The sequence below is a fragment of the Scyliorhinus canicula genome, chromosome 6 (genome assembly GCF_902713615.1).
Source record: "Scyliorhinus canicula chromosome 6, sScyCan1.1, whole genome shotgun sequence".
NCBI lineage: Eukaryota > Metazoa > Chordata > Chondrichthyes > Carcharhiniformes > Scyliorhinidae > Scyliorhinus > Scyliorhinus canicula.
In genome coordinates, this window is record NC_052151.1 from 203471190 (window position 1) to 203496789 (window position 25600).

At 50.3% G+C, this 25600-nt stretch overlaps 1 protein-coding gene across 1 annotated transcript in view; it reads right to left on the reverse strand.

Moving 5' to 3' along the window:
- The window catches only part of LOC119967987 (NACHT, LRR and PYD domains-containing protein 3-like), a 56650-nt gene that overhangs the window by 23243 nt on the left and 7807 nt on the right, over nt 1-25600 (reverse strand). Inside the window, exon 2 of the mRNA XM_038801087.1 lies at nt 12654-12740. Within this exon, the coding sequence (XP_038657015.1) occupies nt 12654-12740 (87 nt within the window). The remainder of the gene's footprint in view (nt 1-12653; nt 12741-25600) is intronic.

Genomic DNA, 25600 nt, shown 5'->3' on the forward strand with positions numbered 1-25600 from the left:
TACACTTTAAACGACAGCTCCACCCTAACGCCTTGTTAAAGGTGTAACTCAGACTTATTTGAATATTTTATATCTTCACACCCATTGTTAGCATTTGGAGAACTGCCTGCAAGCGCTGGAAAGATTAACAGGCCCAATATTACATACAGTTTTAACAACAACATGTTCACTCATTCAAAACTTAACACGAGATCGGATAGGAAATTAAACTCAAAACTTCCACTTCAGAAACAGGAGCCCTAATGGCTGAACTAAAAACACGGTCAGACCGAATGTCACTGGATGTCTGTCAGTACTGTTTCCCAGGTAAATATGTATCAAACAGAAAACATGCTGAAAAACAACAATACTGGGCACAACTCAGCTGACCAATATGCAAAATGTAGAGATGCATTCCATTGCTTACACCTGCAACTGGCTCCTGTATATATCAGTGTAGTTTAGTCTCCAGTTAATGCCATCCTTGGCGAGCAATCGAATTCCCGATAAAGGTAGATGCAAAAGTCCTTGTGGTATGGGAACCACAGCCGCTGATTGATTCCCTGTAGCTACATGGCAGAGACAAATGCTTTTGGACCTGGTAAGAGGGGGTGGATAGCGGCGGGGATGATGCAGAAAAGAAACGTTCTTCAAGAACAAGAGCTCCAGTGTGGAGAGACAAGTCAGAAGTGGAAGAAGTGGACATAGGGGCTTGTCGGGGTGGAGGAGGCTGTATGTCTAAGTTAACTGATAGAATAAAAGACACACGGGGTTTGGTAGTGACACACTGAACAGAAGAAATAATACAGATCCTGACGCTGAACACAGTAGCGTGCTTAAAGTTATTTGCAGGTCTGGAGATCCTCCGACATCTAAAGGAAGACCGCGATCTGGAAAGGACCCTGAGGACCCCAACACACGGACGCTGCCATCGTCTCATCCGCATCCGTGACCCCATAGACGTCATCCAATTACAGACCCATCCACGCCGGAGCGTGGTCTGGACATCCACCAACCTGTGAAGCCAAACCGCAGCCTGACAGCGACCCGGAACGCTCAACCGCACAGACCCATCTACCGTCGCAGGAACCTCAAGCAAGGCAACAAATCCTCATCCACGCGCCAACCAGAGTAAATAACCTCATTGGACACAACTATACCCTTAACACGCATACTCACAGCGTCTCCCAGGCTCAAAAAGTAGTCACTCCGGGAAGCATGGAAAATGTGCAGTCCTGCAGGTGCGAGTGAAACAATGCAGCCCCCCTCTGCAGAACTTACTCGGAGCAAATGTCCAATCACTGGAAAACAAGCTAGACGAACGTAAAGCCAGACTCAATTTTCAAAGAGAACTGAGGGACTGCTGTGTGCTCTGTTTTACGGCGACATGGCTCACTCCTGCTTCACCGGACTGTGCCCAACAACCAGAGGGCTTCTCAATCCATCGAATGGATCATATGGCAGCCTCAGGCAAGTTGAGGGGAGGTGGGGTCTGCCTCCTCATCAACACCTACTGGTGCCTAGAAGTAGAACATTGGCGATTTTCTGCTTCCCGGACCTAGAGTACGTGACACTAAAATGCCGCCCCTACTACCTTCCGCAGGAGTTCAGCTCCGCTATCTTGACGGCAGTTTACATCCCACCCCATGCGGACGTGTAAATCGTGCTGGACGAAATATACGCCACCACAAATAGCCTTGAAACAAAACATCTCGAGGCCTTGTTCATCATGGCAGGCGGTTACCACCAACACGTCACCTGTTCCACCAGAGGCCCACATCCTAGGCCACCGCTGCACAAATATCAAACATGTCTACCGCTCTATCACCCGCTCACACTTTGGCAAATCTGACCACAAGGCTGTGCTCCTGCTCCCGGGTTATAAGCAAAAACTGAAGTGGGAGAATCCGTCAAAGGAAGTCATGCAATGTTGGTCTGAGGAACTGCTTAGGAACTACGGGACTGCTTATAGACAGTGGACTGGTCAGTATTTTAAAACTTTGCAACCATCCTGAATGAGTACGCCGCTACTGACTTCATTAGTAAGTGAGTAGAAGACTGTGTGCCAAAGAAGCAAATCTGCGTGTCTCCCAAACGGAAACCTGGATGAAGAGAGATATCCACTGCTTGCTGAAGTCTAGGTCGGAGGCGTTCAAGTCAGGCGACCCTGACCTATACAAGAAAGCCAGATATGATCTAAGGAGATCCATCAAAGATGCCAAAAGAGAGTACCGGGGCAAGCTCGAGTCCCAGGCTAGCCACTGGAACTCTGCCGACAATGGCAAGGTCTGTAAGTCATAACGGGCTACAGGATGAAGGCATGTAAATTCGCCGGCTCCAATGCACCACTCCCTGCTCAGCTCAATGCATTCTATGCCCACTTTGAGCAAGAGGTCAGCAAGAGCACACCCTCCATCCTGCAAGCCTCGGATGAACTTGTATCTGAGGTCACCATTGCAGATGTCAGAGCAGCCCACAAAGATCACACCATGGAAAGCCACTGGCCCGGATGGCGTACCCAGACGAGCACTCAGGTCTTGTGCAGATCAGCTGGTGGGTGTATTCGTAGACATCTTCAACCTCTCTTTACAACAATCTGAGGTCCCTATCTGCTTCAAGAAGACGACCATCATCCCTGTACCAAAAAAGAGCCAAGCAGCATGCATTAATGACTATCATCCAGTGGATCTTACATCCATTATTATTAAGTGCTTCAAAAGGTTAGTCATGGAACAAATCAATTCCAGCCTCCCGGATTGCCTTGATCCACGACAGTTCGCCTACCACTGCAACAGGTCCTCAGCAGACACCATCTCCCTGGCCCTGCACTCAACCCTGGAAAACCTAGATAACAAAGACACCCAACTCAGACTCCTATTTATTGACTACAGCTCAGCCTTCAACACTATTATCCCTACAAAACTCTCCAAACTCTGTGACCTGGGCCTCAGCTGCTCCCTCTGCCACTGGATCCTTAACTTCCAAACCCACAGGCCACAATCAGTAAGGATTGGCAATAACACCTCCACGATCATCCTCAACACCGTTGCCCCACAAGGCTGTGTCCTCAGCCCCCTACTATACTCTTTATACACCTAGGACTGTCCAGCCAAATTCTCCACCAACTCGATTTTCAAATTTGCTGATGACACCACCATAGTGAGTCTGATCTCAAACAATGTCGAATCGGAGTACAGGAAGGAGATAGAGAATCTGATGAACTGGTGCAACGACAATAATCTCACCCTCAATGTTAACAAAACAAAGGAGATTTGCCATCGACTTCAGGAAGCATAGTGGAGAACATGCCCCTGTCCACATCAATGGGAACAAAGTAGAAAGGGTTGAGAGCTTCAAGTTTTTAGGTGTCCAGATCACCAACAACCTGCCCTGGTCCCCCAATGCCGACACTATGGTTAAGAAAGCCCACCGACGACTCTACTTTCTCAGAAGACCAAGCAGATTTGGCATGTCAGCAACGATCTCACCAACTTTTACAGATGCACCATAGAAAGCATTCTTTCTGGTTGTATCACAGCTTGGTACGGAGCCTGCTCTGCCCAAGACCGCAGGAAACTACAAAAGGTTGTGAATATAGCCCAGTCCATCACGCAAACTAGCCTCCCATTCATTGACCCTGTCTACAATTCCTGCTGCCTCGGAGAGACAGCCAACGTAACTGAGGACCCCACGCACCCCGGACATACTCTCTTCCACGTTCTTACATCAGGAAAGGGATACAAAGGTTTGAGGTTCCGTATCAATTGACTTAAGAACAGCTTCTTCTCTGCTGCCATCAGACGTTTGAATGGGCCTACCTCGTATTAAGTTGATCTTTTCTCTACATCCTAGATATGACTGTAACATTACATTCTGTAGTCTCTCCTTCCTTCCTTATGTACGGAATGCGTTGTCTGTATAGCATGCAAGAAACAATACTTTTCACTGTATACTAATACATGTGACAATAATAAATCAAATCGAAATCAAATCAAATCAAGGAATGGCCACCTAAAGAGAATTTTACAGGTCTCTGACAGCAACCTGCCCAACTACACTGTGGCCCAGAGAGGCAAGGAAGCCCACAATACCAGGTTCTACATGAGCCTCTTGTGGTCCTACATTATACAGCAGTGAGAATTACTCAGAGAGAAAATTGAAAAAATGGTCAGGCGATCTTTGGGGTCCATTTTTGTTGACCTTTTGGTGACCCATTCCACACCATCCTCAAGCCATCTTCGGGTCGCGACGGCCACTTTGAAAATCAATGTCTTATATGGTTCCTCAAATGAAGCCATATGGGTAGAACGTGGTAACAAAAAGTGGGTGATCACATTGCCGGGAATGTACTTTTCAGCCACCAAACAGTAAGGGAGAGATAGAAGGGCAGATATCGCACAGGATAATCACAGAATAATACAGTGCAGAAGAGGCCGTTCAGTCCATTGAGTCTGTATCGACGCAGTCAGCTGGGGGAGTGTGACCAGGAGGACTGGCCGCCAGTGCCGGAAGAAGGTCTACGACCTACACCGTGATGTGTTGGCTAAGCCGGGTCTGCGAGGACTGCGTTTAATGCAGCAGTGAGAGAGACAGGCTTCCAACACTTGAAGAAATGCAACTCGATTTTATTGAACTCTTAACTATCATACATACTTTAACTGTGGGTTGACACTATGCTGACTTGACTGGAGACCTGAGGCTAACCTACCCAGACTATCTTACTACCACATGGTGTTTATTCTAGTTGCTGCTCACGGGCTCTGACTGTCTCAGAGGCTGGATCCCAAGAGAGCGGGAAAACACGTGCCCTCTGGCTTTATAGTGGTCGTGTCCTGTCTGGTGATGGGCTGCTGTGTACTGTGTGTTCACTGGTTATACTGTGTGTCAATCACTGCCTGTCTGCACTCCATCATATACCTGTGTGTATATTATGACACACCGGACAGCCCGAGTGAGTAGACACCAATGCCCTCACCCCCTGACTCCCCAAGGGAGCATCCACCCCCCCCCCACCAACCCCCAGGTGACCCCCAATCCTCCCTCCACCCCCTCACCTTTGAACCCACCCTCCACCAACCCCTTCAACCCTCCCTCCACCCGAAACCACTTTCTCGACAGAATGTCTGCCTAACTGGGGGATGTCACCAGTACCAGACTGACCTTGATGAGGTTCTACGGGATATTTCCTGCTCTCAGATGAGAATGGCTGAAGCACTGCGGAATTTGTCTCAGTTGCAGGCGAGCTTTGCCGAGGCACTGCAGAGTTTGTCCCAGTCATCGAGGAGCATCACCGAGGGCATCGGCACGATGGTGCAGACATTGGGGAACCGCCAGGACTGGCAGGGCCGGATTATGCAGGAGCAGCTGGGGCTCAATCCAGCTGCCCCTCCATCCAAAGGTGGACCTCAGGGCCCTATGGGCACCAACCAAAAATAGTGGGAGCCAACCCAGGACTATCCCATGGGATGGCGAAGGTGGTCACCAACCCCGAATTCCACCCCATCTGATGAGGCCACGTGTCGGGGTCAGCGCATGGGACAGGGCAGTAGGGCCCTCCGACTCCAGAGCCCCCAGAGGATGCCCACCAGGGACATCGAAGACCACAGGTCGAGGTAAGGAGTCGGCTGCCTTCACATCAGATGTGCCTCCTGCAGACATACCTAGACGTTGTAGTAGAACGAGGAGGGCGAGGCACGTCGAAGGTCACTGAGGGCACCGGGGGAGGTGGACAGGGTAGGTAGGTGGTGAGGGGAGGATCGGGGGTTAAGGGGGGTGTAGAGTTGTGGGGTCGGCACCATCGGGAGAGTGAGGACATGTGTTGAAAATAAACATGCTTGGGCACAACCAGGAGGATGCCTCTGTCACGTCCTTCTGCAATGCATCACCACATGCAGGTGATGGGTAATAATAATAATGATCTTTATTGTCACAAGTAGGCTTAAATTAACACAGCAATGAAGTTACTGTGAAAAGCCCCTAGTCGCAACACTGGCACCTGTTCGGATACACAGAGGGAGAATTCAAAATGTCCAAATTACCTAACAGCACATCGTTCGGGGCTTGCAAGGGGAAACTGGAGCACCCGGAGGAAAGCCACGCAGACACAGAGAGAACGTGCAGCCTCCACATAGACTCCACACACCCAAGTCAGGAATTGAACCTGGGATCCTGGAGCTGTGAAGCAACGGTGCTATCCACTGTAATAATAATCTTTTATTGTCACAAGTATGAAGTTACTGTGAAAAGCCCCTGTGCTACTGTGCTGCCCATGTGAGCGAGCACTCAGCAGACAGGCAGGGGTCAGACTATGGCACAGATTGAGGAGCAGCAACGCCCAGCTCTCTGCGAGTTATCATCACCTCCCCGCTCAACAGTGATCTGCTGACAGTGCCGACCCTGTCCCAGCGCCATGGAGTGATATGACACATACCCTGGGAGGGTGGAAAATGGGGATGGTGGGCGGGTAAAGTTGCGATGGCAGACTAGGTCACGTCCTAGATGAAGCGGTCAAGTACGAGGGCCCCCTGGGCTTGCCAGATGCTCACTGCTGCCATCTATCCTGCCACTTCCGGCTGGGCCTCAGGTTTCTCCCTGGCCTCACCCTCCAGCCCCTGCTGGTCTGGCGCCTCCTCATCATCCTCTTCCTCGTCCCCGTCCTCCTCCTTGGAGGTGGACACATGTTCCTCATCACCAACCTCTAGCTCGTCGCCCCGCTGCTATGCCAGTTTGTGGGGGACACAGCAGACCACAACATAGCGGGCGACCCGCCGTGGGGGGTACTGCAGGGCACCAACAGAGCGATCGAGGCATCGGAAGCGCATCTTGAGGAGTCGGATGCACCTCTCAATGACACCCTGTGTGGCTGCATGGGCCTCATTGTACCGGGTCTCCGCTTTGGTCTCCGGCCTCCGTATTAGCATCATTAGCCAGATGCTTAGCATATACCCCTTAGTCCCCCAAGAGCCAGCTGCCCATCGTGGAGTGCGCCTAGAAGAGGGCAGGGATGTTCAACTGCCCCATGATGTAGCTGTTGTGACCACTCCCCGAGAAGCGTGCACTATCTTCATCTGGTGGTCGCACATGATCTGTATGTTGACGGAGTGGAACCCCTTTCTGTTAAATCAGGCACCCCCAGATGGCCGGTGACCGTATGGCGACATGAGTGGTATCTATGACTCCTTGGACCAGGGGAATTCAGACGATGGTGGAGAATCCTATAGCCCCGCCATCTTGCTGACCATGTCGAAGATGATGTAGTCTGCTGCCCGGGAATACAGGGCATTCGTGATCTGCCGGACGCACCTGTGGGCTGTGGCCTGTGAGATGCCACACAGATCCCGCTTGAGCCCTGGAATGATCCAGCGGCGTAAATGTTCACGGCTGCAGTGACCTTGATGGCCACCGGGAGCGGGTGCTCTCCTCCTCCACATGGTGCCAAGTCCGCGAGGACATGGAGTGTGGGGCGGGATCCAGCACAAGGGCCGCTGCCTCGTGCATCTGCAGACATTGCTGGTGCCACCTTGTCCGATGTCTGGCTGCATCGCGGAGCCATAACATTCAATATCGGTAAGGAATTGGGAGAGGGTGTTAGACTTTCAAACTGTGGTGGCTCCCAGCCGGTATCTTGCATTCCGCCACTGATCCCCCCCCCCCCCCCCCCTCCCCCGGACCCCTCTACCCGGAATGTCCTGCCCACGTACTCCCGCTGCAGTGGGCCCCCCTCACCAGGTCCCAAACCCTGTACCCCAGACATCTGCTCGCAACATCCACCAAACCGGGCACTGGCCCCCTCCCCGTGACCCTCACCCACCCTACAGCTGTGGATATGCCCCTCGGAGCTGTGACACATTCCCTTGGTGTTCGGATGTTGGCTGCTACATGTTTTGGTGTTGCCCCACCGCAGTGTCCAGACGTCTGACTAGGATGCTCGGCTATGACTCCCACATTCTACATGGCCCGCCGACCCACGGGAATCCACTTGGGTTGTGTGGAGTGCTCACTTAACCACGATTGCCAATTCCCAAGAGACTATAGCCTTCAGCTGCAGGGCTAGAGGCTTTGGCTGTCGGTGGGAGTTATGGGTGTTCAGTAGAGCAGGCCGGCAGGGACAAGTGTTGCCCCCGGAACGGGTACACATGGTCTAGGGGTTGACATTGTGGTGCTGCAAGCAGTTGCCCCCTGGTTGTCCCCCCAGAGCCCCCACCACCAAGGCCCAAGGCGGCCCAGTCCTGATGAGTGTCTCCCGAGGGTCCCCCACCTCTCACCGAGCATGGGGGCAGCAAGCACAGCACCCCCGGTTCTTGCCGGTGAGCAAAAACGGCTAGTCACTTCCTCAGCTCCCCACAGAAGCCCTTCTTCCAGGATCACGTTTTTAAAAAGGAGTATTAATCAGTGTCAGTGTGAGCACTTGCTGGGAAGGGTGCTGAATGACAGGGGGACATTGGATAAGGGGCTGCTCTCGTTAATTGTATAGAAACGGGGCTTATATGGTGATAAATGGTTTCTCATTATGCCATGTCAAGATCCCGATTTCGCCTACTGGAACGGGCTAGTTGCATCACAAACCGTTTGGCGCCTGGCGTGGATCTCGTTTTTGGCCTCTCCCGCTATTCACCAGCTTGAGCGAGATAGTAATGAGGCCGGAAGATGGTGCTCGTTGTACCTGTGTGCATTTGCAGCAGTGCTAACCACTGCACTCCCTTGCCGCCCCTACATGCTAACTATTCATCATCAAACCTTGCCTCTCCAAGTGGAAATAGATTCTCTCCTTCAGAATTTTCGCCAATAGTTTCCCCACCCCTCACGTGAGACTCACTGGCCTGTAGTTCCCCGGCTTATGTCTACAACCTTTCTTTTTTTTTATAAATTTAGAGTACCCAATTATTTTTTCCAATTAAGGGGCAATTTAGAATGGTCAATCCACCTATCCTGCACATCTTTTGGGTTGTGGGGGTGAAACCCACGCAGACACGGGGAGAATGTGCAAACTCCACACGGACAGTGACCCAGGGCCGGGATTCGAACCCGGGTCCTCAGCGCCGTAGGCAACAATGCTAACCACTGTGCCACCATGCTGCCCTGTCTACAACCTTTCTTAAATAGTGGGATCACATTAGTTGTTCCCCAGTCCTCTGGCACCTACCGTGACCAGAGAGGAATTAAAAATTTGGGTCAGATCCCCTGCAATCTCCTCCCTCGCATCCTGGGCGCAATTCTTCCGGACCAGGAGACTTGTCGACTTTTCAGCCTGCCAATACCTTCCTATTATAATTTGCTCAAGATATGTGAGCAAATCTCTGAGAATTGAAAGAAAAATCAGGTAAAAACAATAGGGCATTTCAACTTCACCAATTATTACTGCGATAGTCAGAGTGTGAAAGGCTTAGAGAGGGCGGAAATCTTAAAATGCATCCAGGGGAGCTTTTTATGCCAATACATAGAAAGTCCTACAGGTAGAGGGTGGTGCTGGATCTAGTTTTGGGGAATGAAACCGGGCGAGTGGATGAAATTTCAATGGGGAACTCAGTACAATTTAAGCTAGTTATGGAAAGGGACAAAGATAGACCGGAAATTAAGGTTCTTCATTGGGGAAGGGCCAATTCTAATAAAATAAGACAAAATATGTCCAAAGTTAACTAAAAATCTTGGGCAGCACGGTGGTTCAGTGGTTAGCATTGCAGTCTCACAGCGCCGAGGTCCAATGTTCGATCCCAGCTCTGGGTCACTGTCCGTGTGGAGTTTGCACATTCACCCCGTGTTTGTGTGAGTTTTGCCCCCACAGCACAGAGATGTGTAAGGTAGGTGGATTGAACATGCTAAATTTCCCCGTAATTGGAAAAAATTAATTGGGTACTTTAAATTTATTTTTTTAATTCTACATCAGAGCAGTGGGATTTACTTAAAACTGAAAGAGAGAGAGAGGATAGGGCCAACATGTTCCCGTGATCATCATGGGTTATTTAACGGATGAGTAAGGCACATGCCCAAGTGGGGGACATAATATTCTACGTTATGCAGTCTTTTGAATCCAAATTCCACGATCTTCTGTGCTTGGATTTGGACTCCCAAAACATTACCCTGAGTTTCTGGATTACCAGCCCAGCAATTTCCTCCCTCCAAACCAGTCACCTCAGCTAAGATCTGCTTGCAAAATGAACACGTCAGGCTCTCCTCCAGACAGCTTTTGGAGCCATTTCACCAGTGCTCCCAAAGTTGACCAGATGATTATTTTCTGTTTGTTATAAAGGAATCTATCACTGCCGTCTGCCAATGGGTTGCGCTGTGGGTGGAGTGGGCAGTGACAGCGATGTACAACTGGGAGATGGCTGGACACAGGCTGAGCATTAGATCACCCAGCATGCCTGGGGCTGTGGCACAACCACAGAGAGCAAAACGGCGCAAAGATGGCGTAAACTTTCTTTTAGTGAGAATGCAAACATCGGTTCAGATTTTGAAGTAAGCAGGCTACTGGGTTATTTTTCTTGACTGAGAGAAAACAAGCCCATGTGTGAGAAGGTTAGTCCACAGCTGGAGCAGTGAAAGCTCCATATTCCTGCGGAGTTGGGTTTCAGAGAAGCCTTCGAGCAGTTCTCAGCTCATTAAAACTGAAGTGAAGCTTCCTGCTATGTGAATATGGCAGTTTGAGGTAAGAGAAGCCTGTAGCAAGCAGTACAGCTAGGATCATGCAGCTGGTTAGATGCTGAGGAGCAGCCTTTCAATCCAGTGGGACACAATGAAGTGATTGAGGGCTGGGAAGTGAGCAGATATTGGGCAATCTGAGCTGGTGTTCAATTGGCTGACAAGTCATTGCAGCCAGGAGAGGTAAGATGGCTTCCAGACTGAGTTAGAGCTGTGTTGATGGAAAAAAGAAGCTGTAACCTCAAAAGAGAGCTGAAATACCTTGTCAGGATATTGGAGTGTTAAAGAATTGATGTGACTCAGAGTGATCACTGACATCTGGGAGGTTTGCTGAGAAATATGCGGGATGCGTCTTGTTGGAGTTGGTAATTTAAGGTGTAGTTTGTAGAGTATTCAGCCACAGATTATATGTTAATTTTTGTTCATCTCATGTCAAGTCTGAATGAGCGTAACACAGATAGTGTGGATTATTTAGTTTGCTGACTCTTGTATCATGAACTTTATTTAAACAAGATATGGGTTATTGTGGATTTATTCTCTTCATAAGTAACCAGGATTTCAAAATTAATCTACTTTAAAGCAGTTATTATTCCCGAATATGGGCGGCATGATGGCGCAGTGCTTAGCACTTCTGCCTCACGGCGCCGAGGACCCGGATTCAATCCTGGCACTGGTTCTCTGTCCATGTGGAGTTTGCACATTCTCCCCATGGCTGCATGGGTCTCACCCTCACAAGCCAAAGCTGTGCAGGGTAGGTGGATTGGCCAGGCTGATTTTCCCCTTAATTGTAAAAAAACAAAAAAAAGTTATTTCCTAATACAGTCTTCTGCTCAAATTAGATTTATATTCTTACTTAAAGCCATAAAGTGTCCCAAATTGAGTAATTTGAGTGAACAATGTAAATATCCAGTGATGGCGGATCACGTGGTGGAGGGATGGGGAGAGCTGAGTAATCACATTAATATGTATTCAAGTCAATTAAAATGGGGTGGGATTCTCCTCCCCGCCACACCAGTTTTCTGGTGTCCACAGCGGAATTTACCATCCTGCAAGCCAGCCAAAGGGGTTTCCCATTATGGGAAAACCCACACCATCAGGAAATCCTTGGCCATGGGTGCACTGCTGGCACAACAGAGTATCCCCCCCAGCAGAGAATCTAGCCCCTTGACATCGGAAAGGGGCATGGAAAATCGGAAAGCAAGGAGCTGGATTCTCCGTTTCAGCGGTTAAGTGCCGGCTGAAATGGAGAATTGCAGGCGTTTTATGACGTCAAAATCGGCGCCAAACTCTCACCGATTTCGGGACCAGTGGCGCCGAGTGAAACTCCCGGCTCCCGCACCAAAAACAGCTGGAGAATGGCCAGGTCCCTGGCCAGGCATGCTCACGGCAACGAGCTGCAGCGGCCGCGCCGTACAACATGGTGCCAGCCATGCGTGGACCCGATCAAACAAATGCGACCCCACAGGCTACCACCTGGCCACCCCCGACCGGTCCCCCCAGCCCACAGGGAAGCCACCCCCAGGCCAGTGGCACGGATCCCGGCCGAGTGTGGCGGCGCTGGACACAGTCCGCAGCTGCCACGCCAGGTTCCTACCCGCTCAGACCACACGCCAACCGCGTGGTCAGGAATTCGGCCCATCTGGGACAGAGTATTGCAGGAGGACCTTCCGATGACACACCAACGCCATTTCAATAGCGTGCGGCGTGCAACGCAATGATGGCATTTCGGAAGGGGCGGAGACTCAAAAACCGGCGTCAAACCGTCGCCGCCCCCGATTTCAGCGTCGGAAGGGATTCTCCGTCCGATCGCCATTTAGGATATCGTCGTCGGGCGGTGGAGAATCCCGCCGCATTATGATCTCTCCAGAGATGATCGAATATCCCGATTCTCACCGGATTTTACACCCACATCACCGTTCTCTCTGCCAATGAACATGGGTGAACAATGCCCCCATTACTTCTGATACTAATAATTTACATACAGTGTCAAGACATCCAGTTGTCATGAACATAATCTCACACAGTCTGGTACTTACTGCAGTTCCTGTATTTTGCAGTCCGGATTCCTCAGAGCCACAGAGAGTAGTTTCACTCCTGAATCTCCCAGATTATTGCGACTCAGTCTAAACATAGAGAGTGAGAAACACATTACAGTGGTCTCCATTTTCACCACGGAGGTGAGAAACATGAGCTGGGTTTATTTTCAGATGCTGGTGAAAAACTGGTTAAAGTTATTATTTTTGCATGGACAAACCATTACTTGTTATGGTTTCCTGTTCTCTGAGAGCCAGAGGGAGTCAGGTGAAGTGTGAAATCATTAAACTCGCATGGTAGCCGTCACTGAGGCTGCTGGTTGTCCTGAGGGAGGAACATAGAAAATAGGAGCAGTAGGCCATTTGGCCTTTCAAGTTGGCTCCGCCATTATGATCATGGCTGATCACCAACTCAGTAATCCGTTCCCAGCTTCCCACCCATATCCTTTGATCCTTTCAGTCCAAGAGCTATGTCCAGGTCCTTCTTGAAAACATACAACGTTTTGGCCTCAACTGCTTTCTGTGATAGTGAATTCCACAGGCTAATCATGCTCTGGGTGAAGAAACATCTCTTCGTCTCAGTCCTAAATGTTTACCTTGTCTAGTCCTAAAAAAAGAACAAAGAACAAAGACAAGTACAGAACAGGAACAGGCCCTTCGGTCCTCCAAGCCTACGCATACCATGCTGCCCATCTGAACTAAAATCTTCTACTCTGGGGTCCATATCCCTCTATTCCCATCCTATTCATGTATTTGTGAAGACGCCGCTTAAACGTCACTATCGTCCGGCTTCCACCACCCCCTCCGACAGCGAGTTCCAGGCACCCACTACCCTCTGTGTAAAAAACTTGCCTCGTACATCTCCTCTAAACCTTGACCCTCGCACCTTAAACATATGCCCCTAGTAATTGACACCTCGACCCTGGGAAAAAGCCTCTGACTATCCGCTCTGTCTATGCCCCTCATAATTTTGTAGACCTCTATCAAGTCGCCCCTCAACCTCCGACGTTGCAGTGAGAACAAACCGAGTTTATTCAACCTCTCCTTATAGCTAATGCCCTCCATACCAGGCAACATCCTATAAATCTCTTCTGCACCCTCTCCAAAGCCTCCACATCCTTCTGGTAGCGTGGCAACCAGAATTGAACACTGTACTCAACGTGTGACATAACTAAGGTTCTATACAGCTGCAACATGACTTGCCAATTTCTGTACTCAATGCCCCAGCCAATGAAGGCAAGCATGCATTAGGGGCAGCAGGGTAGCATGGTGGTTAGCATAAATGCTTCACAGCTCCAGGGTCCCAGGTTCGATTCCCGGCTGGGTCACTGTCTGTGTGGAGTCTGCACGTCCTCCCCCTGTGTGCGTGGGTTTCCTCCGGGTGCTCCGGTTTCCTCCCACAGTCCAAAGATGTGCGGGTTAGGTGGATTGGCCATGCTAAATTGCCCGTAGTGTCCTAATAAAAGTAAGGTTAAGGGGGGGGTTGTGGGTATAGGGTGGATACGTGGGTTTGAGTAGGGTGATCATGGCTCAGCACAACATTGAGGGCCGAAGGGCCTGTTCTGTGCTGTACTGTTCTATGTTCTATGTTCTATGCCGTCTGCCTTCTTGACTACCTTCTCCACCGGTGTTGCTCCTTTCAGTAAACTGTGGACCTGTACACATAGATCTCTCTGACTGTCAATACTTGAGGGTTCTACCATTCATTGTATATTCCCTACCTGTATTAGACCTTCCAAATGTTTGAATTTTATAGGTTTCTAGATTACCCCTCATTTTTCTGAACTCCAGCGAGTATAATCCAAACTGATTGAATCTACCTCATATGTCAGTCATACATCAGCATGGTAGCATTGTGGATAGCACAATCGCTTCACAGCTCCAGGGTCCCAGGTTCGATTCCGGCTTGGGTCACTGTCTGTGCGGTTCTGCACATCCTCCCCGTGTGTGCGTGGGTTTCCTCCGGGTGCTCCGGTTTCCTCCCAAAGTCCAAATATGTGCAGGTTAGGTGGATTGGCCATGATAAATTGCCCTTAGTGTTGGGTGGGGTTACTGGGTTATGGGGCTAGGGTGGAGGTGTTGACCTTGGGTAGGGTGCTCTTTCCAAGAACCGGTGCAGACTCGATGAGTCGAATGGCCTCCTTCTGCACTGTAAATTCTATAATCATCCTAGTAATCAGTCTGGTAAACGTTTGCTGCACTCCCTCACGAGCAAGAACAGCCTTCCTCAGATAAGGTCACCAAAACTGCACACAATATCCAGCTGTAGTATTAACAGAGCCCTGTATAATTGCAGCAAGACATCCTTGCTCCTGTACTTGAACCCTCTTGCAATGAAGGCCAACATATCATTTGCATTCTTTACCACCTGCTGTACCTGCATTTTTACATTCAATGACTGGTGTACAAGACACCCAGGTCACTCTCCTAATCTATAGACATTCAGATAATAATCTGCCTGCTTGCTTTTCTACTAATGTGGAAAGTCTCACATTTATCCACATTGTACTGAATTTTGCCCACTTACTCAACCTGTCCAAATCACACTGAACCATCTCTGCATCCTCCTCACGTTCATCCTTCCATCCAGCTTTGTGTCATCTGCAAATTGGAAATATTGCATTTAGTTCCCTCCACATTGTGAACAACTGGGGTCCCAGCACAGATCCCTGCAGTACCCCAATAGTCTCTGCCTGCTACTTGGAAAAAGATCTGTTTATTCCGATTTGTTTCTTGTCTGCCAACAAGTTTCCAATACATCTCAATGCCCCTAATCCCATGAGCTTTACTTTTACATGCTAACCTCTATGTGGAACTTGTCGAAAGCCTTTTGAACATCTAAATAAACCCCATCCTTGAGGAATTCCAGTAGATCTGTCAAGCATGATTTCCACAAATCCATGCTGATTCTGTCTGATCCTGCCATTGTTTTCCAAGTGCTGTACATTTTAATCTTTTATAATGGACTCCACCATTTCACCCACTACCAGCATCTGGCTGATTGGTCCGCAAGTCACTGTTTTCTCTCTACCTCGCTTTTTTAGTGGAGTTACATTAGGCACCCTCCAATCTGTAGGAACTGTTCCAAAGTCAATAGAATCCTGGAAGATGACCACCAATGTATCCATTATTTTTAATGCCACTTCCTTCAATACTCTGGAACGTAGATTACCAGGCCCTGGGGATTTATCAGCCTTCAATCCTATCATATTTCCCAACACCATTTCCATACTAATACAGATTTTCCTTAGTTCCTCCCTCTCACTAAACCGTGTTCTCCAACATTTCTGGTATGTTAATTGTGTCATCCTTTCTGAAGACAGAGCCAAAGTATTTTTTTAGTTGGTCAGCCATGTTTTTGTTCCCCATTATAAATTCCCCTGTTTCTGACTGTAAGGGACCTACATTTGTCTTCATCAATCTTTCTCTTAACATATCTATAGAAGCCTTTACAGTCAGTTTTATATTTCCGACAAGCTTACTCTTGTACTCTATTTCCCCCTTCCTAATCAATTCCTTTGTCCTCTTTGCTGAATTTTAAACTGCTCCCAATCCTCAAGTCTACTGTTTTTCTTCTGACCAATTTGTATGCCTGTTCCTTGGATCTAATGCTATCCCTAATTTCCCTTGTTCGCCATGGTTTGGCCACATTTCCCATTTTACCTTTGCACCAGAAAGGAATAAACAATCATTGCAATTCACCCATGCACCTTGAACGTTTGCCATTTCCGATCCAACAGTATCCCTTTAAGTAATTTTCCTCAATCCATCATTGCCAACTTGTGCCTCATACCATCATAGTTTCCTTTATTTATATCCAAGACCCTTGTCTCAGAATCAACTATGTCACTCTCCATCTTGATGATGAATTCTGTCATATTCTTGTTGTTCATCCCCAAGGAGCCTCGCACAAGTAGATTACAATTATTCCTTTTTTTTAAAAATATAAATTTAGAGTACCCAATTCTTTCTTTTCCAATTAAAGGGCAATTTAGCATGGCCAATCCACCTACCATGCACATCTTTGGGTTGTGGGGGTGAGATCCTCGCAGGCACGAGGATAATGTGTAAACTCCACACAGACAATGACCTCCTGGGGCTGGGATCCAACATGGGTACTCGGCGTCATGAGGCATCAGTGCTAACCACTGTGCCGCCCGAGTTAATTATTCCTGTTTTATTAGACAATACCTGGGCTTGGATGGCCTGTTCTCTAGTTGGTTCCTCAATGTATTGGTCCAGAAAACCAACCTGTACACACTCCATGAATTCCTACTCTGGTATTGTTACTAATTTGATTTGCCCAACCTGTATGGAGCTTAACGTCACCCATAATTACAGATGTTTCTTTAATGCATGTGTCTCTAATGTCCTGATTATTTCCATCCCCAACATCACCACTACAGTTTGGGGGTCTATATCAACCCCCACAAACATTTTTTGCTCCTTGGTGTTTCTGAACTCTACCCACACCGCTTCCACATTATCGGAGCTAATACATTTCCTCACTGTTGCATTAATTTCCTCTTTAACCAGCAATGCAACCCCACCGCCTTTTCATCTTAGCCTGTTCTTCCAAAATATTGAATACCCCTCAATGTACAGTTCCCATCCCTGGTCACCCTGTAGCTGTAATCCTACTATACCATACTCGTTTACAACTATTTGTGCGATTAATTCATCCACCTCATTGCAAATGCTCCGCACATGAAGGCAGAGGCTTGTCTTTTAAACATTACTTATCACCTTCCCTTAATTTATCCCTGTGACACTTTTTATTCTGGCCCTTGATTTATCTGCTTGTCATTTTGCTTATTCCTCATTCTGTCTTTTGCTCTTGTCCTTGTTTCCTCCCAATTAGTGAAAGCTCTGATCTGAGTCAAATGCTCAATACCACAGGAAACATGGAAGCAACATAAGAAATCACTGTGTAGATTTTACTGTCACTGAAAATTACATTTATTTGGGTTTAATACAACATAGTACAGCACAGTACAGGCCCTTCGGCCCACAATGTTGTGCCGACCATTTGTCCTAATCTTTTTTTTAAAATTTAGAGTACCCAATTACTTTTTCCAATTAAGGGGCAATTTAACGTGGCCAATCCACCTACCTTGCATATGTTTGGGTTGTGGTGGCGAAACCCACGCAGACACGGGAGAATGTGCAAACTCCTCACAGACAGTGACCCAGGGCCGGGATTCGAACCCAGGTCCTCAGCGCCATAGGCAGCAATGCTAACCACTGTGCCACCGTGCTGCCCCATTTATCCTAATCTTTTTTTTTTTAAATAATTTTTATTGGAATTTTTTACAGAAAATATAACAAGTATAGCAAAAAGCAGTAATATGCAACTAACAGCCCCATAACACCCACAATTCCCCCCATACCGTAACATCACATGTATCACCCCCCCCCCCCCAAACAAGAGAACTTAACCATAAATTAAAATTAGATAAATCAAATTTAAATAAAATAAACCAACATAATCAACGTCCCCCCCCCCCCCCCCCCCCCCCCCCCCCCCCCCCCCCGGGTTGCTGCTGCTACTGTCCCAGTACCCTATCGTTGAGCCAGAAAGTCGAGGAAAGGTTGCCACCGTTTAAAGAACCCTTGCACCGATCCTCTCAGGGTGAATTTAACCTTCTCAAGCTTAATGAAGCCCGCCATGTCATTGATCCAGGTCTCCACGCTTGGGGGCCTCGCGTCCTTCCACTGTAGCAAAATCCTTCGCCGGGCTACTAGGGACGCAAAGGCCAGCACACCGGCCTCTTTCGCCTCCTGCACTCCCGGCTCTACCCCAACCCCAAAGATCGCGAGTCCCCATCCTGGCTTGACCCTGGATCCCACCACCCTTGACACCGTCCTCGCCACCCCCTTCCAGAACTCCTCCAATGCCGGGCATGCCCAGAACATATGGGCATGGTTCGCTGGACTCCCCGAGCACCTGGAACACCTATCTTCACCCCCAAAGAACCTACTCATCCTCGTCCCAGTCATGTGGGCCCTATGCAGCACCTTGAATTGGATGAGGCGAAGCCGCGCACACGAGGAGGAAGAATTTACCCTCTCCAGGGCATCAGTCCATGTCCCGTCTTCGATCTGTTCCCCCAGTTCCCCCTCCCACTTCATTTTCAGCTCCTCTACTGACGCCTCTTCCACCTCCTGCATAAGCTTGTAGATATCGGATATCTTCCCCTCCCCGACCCAGACCCCCGAGAGCACCCTGTCACTCACCCCCTTCGCGGGGAGCGCAGGGAATCCCTCCACCTGCCGTCGAGCAAATGCCTATAACTGCAGATATCTAAACATGTTTCCCGGCGGGAGCCCAAATTTCTCCTCCAACTCCCCCAGGCTCGCAAACCTTCCGTCGATAAACAGGTCCTTCAGCTGTCTAATGCCCGCTCTATACCATCCCCGAAATCCCCCATCCATGTTCCCCAGGACGAACCTATGGTTCCCCCTTAACGGAGCCTCCATCGAGCCCCCCACCTCTCCCCTATGTCGCCTCCACTGCCCCCAAATCTTGAGGGTAGCCGCCACCACCGGACTCGTGGTATACCTCGTGGGAGGAAGCGGCCACGGCGCCGTTACCAGGGCCCCCAGGGTTGTATCTCCACAGGACGCTCTCTCCATCCGTTTCCATGCTGCCCCCTCCCCCTCCATCACCCACTTACGCACCATCGACACGTTGGCCGCCCAGTAGTACCCCGAGAGGTTGGGCAACGCCAGCCCCCCCCCATCCCTACTCCGCTCCAAGAAGACCCTCTTCACCCTCGGGTTGCCATGCGCCCAAACAAATCCCATGATGCTGCTGGTCACCCTTTTAAAAAAGGCCCTAGGGATAAAGATGGGCAAGCACTGGAAGAGGAACAAGAACCTCGGGAGAACCGTCATTTTGACGGATTGCACTCTGCCCGCCAGCGATAGCGGCACCATGTCCCACCTTTTAAATTCCTCCTCCATCTGTTCCACTAGTCTGGTGAAGTTAAGCTTATGAAGAGCCCCCCAACTCCTGGCCACCTGCACCCCCAGGTACCTGAAACTCTTCACTGCCCTCCTGAAGGGGAGCCTCCCAATTCCCTCCTCCTGATCTCCCAGGTGCACTACAAATACCTCGCTCTTTCCTAAGTTCAGCTTATAGCCCGAGAAGCCCCCAAATTCCGCTAACAGTTCCATCACCCCCGGCATTCCCCCTCTGGGTCCGCCACATATAACAGCAGGTCGTCCGCATACAGCGATACCCGGTGCTCCTCCCCCCCCCCCCCCCCGCACTCGACCCCTCCACTTCCCTGACTCCCTCAACGCCATGGCCAGCGGTTCAATCGCCAGTGCAAAGAGCAGGGGGGACAGGGGACACCCTGCCTGGTCCCACGATAAAGCCTAAAATACTCCGATCTCCTTCCATTTGTGACTACACTCGCCATCGGCGCCGCGTAAAGCAGCCTCACCCATTTGATGAATCCCTCCCCAAATCCAAACCTCTCCAGCACCTCCCATAGGTACCCCCACTCAACTCTATCAAACGCCTTCTCTGCATCCAGCGCCACCACTATCTCCGCCTCCCCCTCCACTGCCGACATCATGATAACATTGAGCAGCCTCCGCACATTCGTGTTGAGCTGCCGCCCCTTGACAAACCCTGTCTAATCTTCATGAATTACCTCTGGCACACAATCCTCTATCCTGGTAGCCAGGATCTTCGCCAGCAACTTAGCGTCTACGTTAAGGAGTGAGATAGGCCTATATGATCCGCACTGCAAGGGGTCCTTATCCCGTTTTAGGATCAAAGAGATCAGTGCCCGCGACATCGTCGGGGGCAAAGCCCCCCCCTCCCACGCCTCATTGAAAGTTCGCACCAGCAGGGGACCCACCAGGTCCGCATATTTTTTGTAAAATTCTGCCGGGAACCCGTCCGGCCCCGGGGCCTTACCTCACTGCATTTGCCCGATCCCCCTGACTAGCTCCTCCAACTCTATCGGCGCCCCCAGCCCCTCAACCAGCCTCTCTTGAACCCTTGGGAAACATAGCCTGTTCATGAAGCTCTCCATCCCCTCTCTCCCCCTCGGAGGTTCCGACCGGTACAATCCCTCGTAAAAGTCCCTAAAGACCCCGTTTACTTCTGTCCCCTTCTGCACTACATTTCCACCCCCATCCTTCACTCCCCCAATTTCCCTAGCCGCATCTCGCCTACGGAGCTGATGCACCAACATCCTGCTCGCCTTCTCTCCATACTCATATACCGCGCCCTGCGCCCTCCTCCACTGTGTCTCCGCCTTTCTGGTGGTCAACAAGTCAAAATTGGCCTGCAACCTGCGCCGTTCTCCCAGCAACCCTTCCTCCGGTGCCTCCGCATAGCTCCTGTCCACCTCCAGAAGCTCTCCCACCAGTCTCTCCCTCTCCTTCCTCTCCCTCCTTTCCCTGTGGGCCCGGATGGCGATCAGCTCCCCCCGGATCACTGCTTTCAGAGCCTCCCAGACCATCCCCACCTGGACCTCCCCCGTATCATTGGTATCCAGATACCCCTCAATGCTTCTCCGAACCCTCTTACACACCTCCTCCTCCAGCATCCCCACATCCAGGCGCCAGAGTGGGCGCTGGTCTCGTGCCTCCCCCATCTCCAGATCAATCCAGTGCGGGGCATGGTCCGAAATCGCTATGGCCGAATACTCGGCATCCTGCACCCTCGGGATCAACCCCCTGCTCAGGACAAAAAAGTCTATCCGGGAATAAACCCTATGGACGTGAGAGAAAAAGGAATACTCCCGCGCTCTCGGTCTCCCAAACCTCCAGGGATCCACCCCTCCCATCTGGTCCATGTATCCCCTCAGCACTTTGGCCGCCGCCGGTCTCCTACCCGTCCTTGAACTGGACCGGTCCAGTGTGGGATCCAGCACTGTGTTAAAATCTCCCCCCATGATCAGGCCCCCTGCCTCCAGGTCCGGGATGCGGCCCAACAAGCGCCTCATGAAGCCAGCATCATCCCAATTCGGGGCATATACGTTCACCAGCACCACCTTCTCTCCCTGCAGACTACCCCTCACCATGATATATCTGCCCTCCTTGTCCGACACCACCTCAGCCGCCTCAAACGCCACCCTCTTCCCCACTAGAATCGCCACCCCCCGGTTCTTTGCGTCCAATCCTGAATGATAAACCTGCCCCACCCACCCCTTCCTCAGGCGGACCTGGTCCCCCACCTTCAGGTGGGTCTCCTGGAGCATAGCCACGTCCGCCTTCAACCCCCTTAGATGGGAGACCACCCTGGTTCTCTTAACCGGCCCGTTCAGCCCCCTCACGTTCCAGGCAATCAGCCGGATCAGAGGGCAACCCGCCCCCCTCCCCTGCCGACTAGCCATAGCTTGGCAGATGTTCGCCCCAGGCCAGCACACCCCGCTCGACTCGTTCCCCATGGCGATAGCGCCTCTCCTCTTCCCCCCCGGCCCTCATCGGCTCCTTCCTAGTCGTTCCAGCAGCAACCCGGTATCCCCCCCCACCCCCCTCCCCCCCCCCCCCCCCCCCTCCCAGGCTAGGACCCCTCCTAGCCGCGACGCACCCTCCATGGTACTTCTGTGAGTCACCTGACTTCTGCTGACCCCGGCAGCTCCCGCCAAAACCTATCCCCTCCCGGCTTGGGGTCATCCCCCTCTTGCCACACCTCCTTGGCATTACTGCAGCGCGGGAAAAAAGACCCGTAGAGGCCCTGCCCCCATCGCCAGCTCCACCCCCCTGCCCCGCAGTGCGGGAGACCAGAGGAAAGCCCGCGCTTTCACACTGCCACACCCCACGCTTCTGATGCAGTTCCCCAAAATCCAGTTTCCCCTCAATCCCCAGCCCCGTACAGAAGAGAACATATAGAACACAAACCCCCAACACTCCCCACCTACCTCACAACCATACCCAACAGATAAACCCACCCGTAAACAGAGCAAAAAGAAAACCAGCATACATAACACACATGTCGAAGTTGAAAAAATTGAAACAGTTGGAACAAAACAGCCACAGCGGAAACAACGCCGGCCAAAGTATGTTCCCTGGCCCTAGTTCAAGTCCAGCTTCTCCGCCTGTACAAAGGCCCACGCCTCCTCCGGGGACTCGAGGTAATGGTGCCGGTCCTTGTATGTCACCCACAGGCGCGCAGGCTGCAGCATTCCAAATCTGACCTGCTTAGCATGAAGCACCGCCTTCGTCCGGTTGAACCCGGCCTGCCGCTTAGCCACTTCCACACTCCAGTCCTGGTAGATCCTCACTACCGAATTCTCCCATTTACTGCTCCTCTCTTTCTTGGCCCAGCGCAGCACACACTCCCGGTCACTGAATCGGCGGAACCGCACCAGCACCGCCCTCGGGTGCTCATCTGCCTTGGGCCTCCTGGCCATCACTCTGTGCGCTCCCTCGAGCTCCAGGGGCAAATGGAAGGACCCTGCTCCCATCAACGAGCTCAACAACGTGGTCACATACGCCGGGAGATCCGACCCCTCCAGCCCCTCCGCCAGGCCCAGGATCCTCAGATTCTTTCGCCTCGTGCGAACGTCCAGCTCCTCCAAGCGGTCCTGCCACTTTTTCATTTATCCTAATATAACCTACACCCCTTCAATTTACTGCTGTCCATGTGCCTGTCCAAGAGTCGCTTAAATGTCCTTAATGACTCAGACTCCACCACTTCTGCTGGCAGTGCATTCCATGCACCCATCACTCTCTGTGCAAAAAAACTACCTCTGACTTCTCCCCTATACCTTCCTCCAATCACCTTAAAACTGTGTCCTCTCTTGACAGCCATTTCCGCCCTGGGGAAAAGTCTGGCTGTCCACTCTATCCATGCCTCTCATCAACTTGTACACCTCTATCAAGTCACCTCTCTTCCTTCTTCGCTCCAATGAGAAAAGCCCCAGCTCTTCTTCAGACGACATACCCTCCATTCCAGGCAGCATCCTGGTAAATCTCCTGTGTACCCTCTCCAAAGCATCCACATCCTTCCTATAATGAGGCGACCAGAACTGGACACAATATTCGAAGTGTGTTCTAACCAGGGTTTTATAAAGGTGCAGCACCGCCTCGCAGCTCTTAAGTTGCCACCCCTGTTAATGAAAGCCAACACAGCATACGTCGTCTTAACAAGCCTATCAACATGGGTGGCAACTTTGAGGGATCTGTGTACATGGACTCCAAGATCCCTCTGTTCCTCCACACTTCCAAGAATCCTGCCTTTAACCCTGTATTCAGAATTCAAATTCGACCTTCCAAAATGAATCACTTCACATTAATCGAGGTTGAACTCAATCTGCCACTTCTCAGCCAAGCTCTGCATCCTGTCAATGTCCTATCGTAACCTGCAACAATCTTCAACATTATCCACAACTCCCCCAACCATCGTGTCATCGGCAAACTTACTAACCCACCCTTCCACTTCCTCATCCAAGTCATTTATAAAAACCACAAAGAGCAGAGGTCCCAGAAAACATCCAAACAACAAAGAACAAAGAAAAGTACAGCACAAGAACAGGCACTTCGGCCCTCCAAGCCCGTACCGACCATGCTGCCCAATTAAACCACAATCTTCTACACTTCCTGGGTCCGTATCCCTCTATTTTATCCTATTCATGTATTTGTCAAGATGCCCCTGAAATGTCACTATCGTCCCTGCTTCCGCCACCTCCTCCGGCAGCGAGTTCCAGGCACCCAATGCCCTCTGTGTAAAAAAACTTGCCTCGTACATCTACTCTAAACCTTGCCCTTCACACCTTAAACCTATGCATCTAGTAATTGACCCCTCTACCCTGGGAAAAAAACCTCTGACTATCCACTCTGTCTATGACCCTCATAATTTTGTAGACATCTATCAGGTCGCCCCTCAACCTCTGTCGTTCCAGTGAAATCAAACTGAGTTTATTCAACTGCTCCTCATAGCTAATGCCCTCCATACCAGGCAACATCCTGGTAAATCTCTTCTGCACCCGCTCTAACGCCTCCACATCCTTCTGGTAGTGTGGCGACCAGAATTGAACACTATACTCCAAGCGTAGCCTAACTAAGGTTCTATACAGCTGCAACATGACTTGCCAATTCTTATACTCAATGCCCTGGCCAATGAAGGCAAGCTTGCCGTATGCCTTCTTGACTACCTTCTCCACCTGTGTTGCCCCTTTCAGTGACCTGTGGACCTGTACACCTAGATCTCTCTGACTTTCAATACTCTTGCGGGTTCTACCATTCACTGTATATTCCCTTCCTGCATTAGACCTTCCAAAATGCATTACCTCACATTTGTCCGGATTAAACTCCATCTGCCATCTCTCCGCCCAAACAATCTAAATCCTGCTGTATCCTCTGACAGTCCTCATCGCTATTCGCAATTACACCAACCTTTGTGTTGTCTGCAAACTTACTAATCAGACCAGTTACATATTCCTCTAAATCATTTATATATACTATGAACAGCAAAGGTCCCAGCACTGATTCCTGCGGGACACCACTAGTCACAGCCCTCCAATTAGAAAAGCAGCCTTCCATTGCGATAATCTGCCTTCTATGACCTAGCCAGTTCTGTATCCACCTTGTCAGCTCACCCCGGATCCCGTGTGACTTCACCTTTTGTACCAGTCTACCATGAGGGACCTTGTCAAAGGCCTTACTGAAGTCCACACAGACAACATCCTACCTGCATCAATCATCTTTGTGACCTCTTCGAAAAACTCTTATCAAGTTAGTCAGACACGACCTCCCCTTCACAAAACTATGCCGCCTCTTACTAATATGTCTATTTGCTTCCAAATGGGAGTCGATCCTGTCTCGAAAAATTCTCTCCAGTAATTTCCCTACCACTGACATGAGACTCACCGGCCTGTCATTCCCTGGATTATCCTTGCTACCCTTCTTAAACAAAGGGACAACATTGGCGATTCTCCAGACCTCCGTGACATCACCTGAAGACACTGAGGATCCAAAGATTT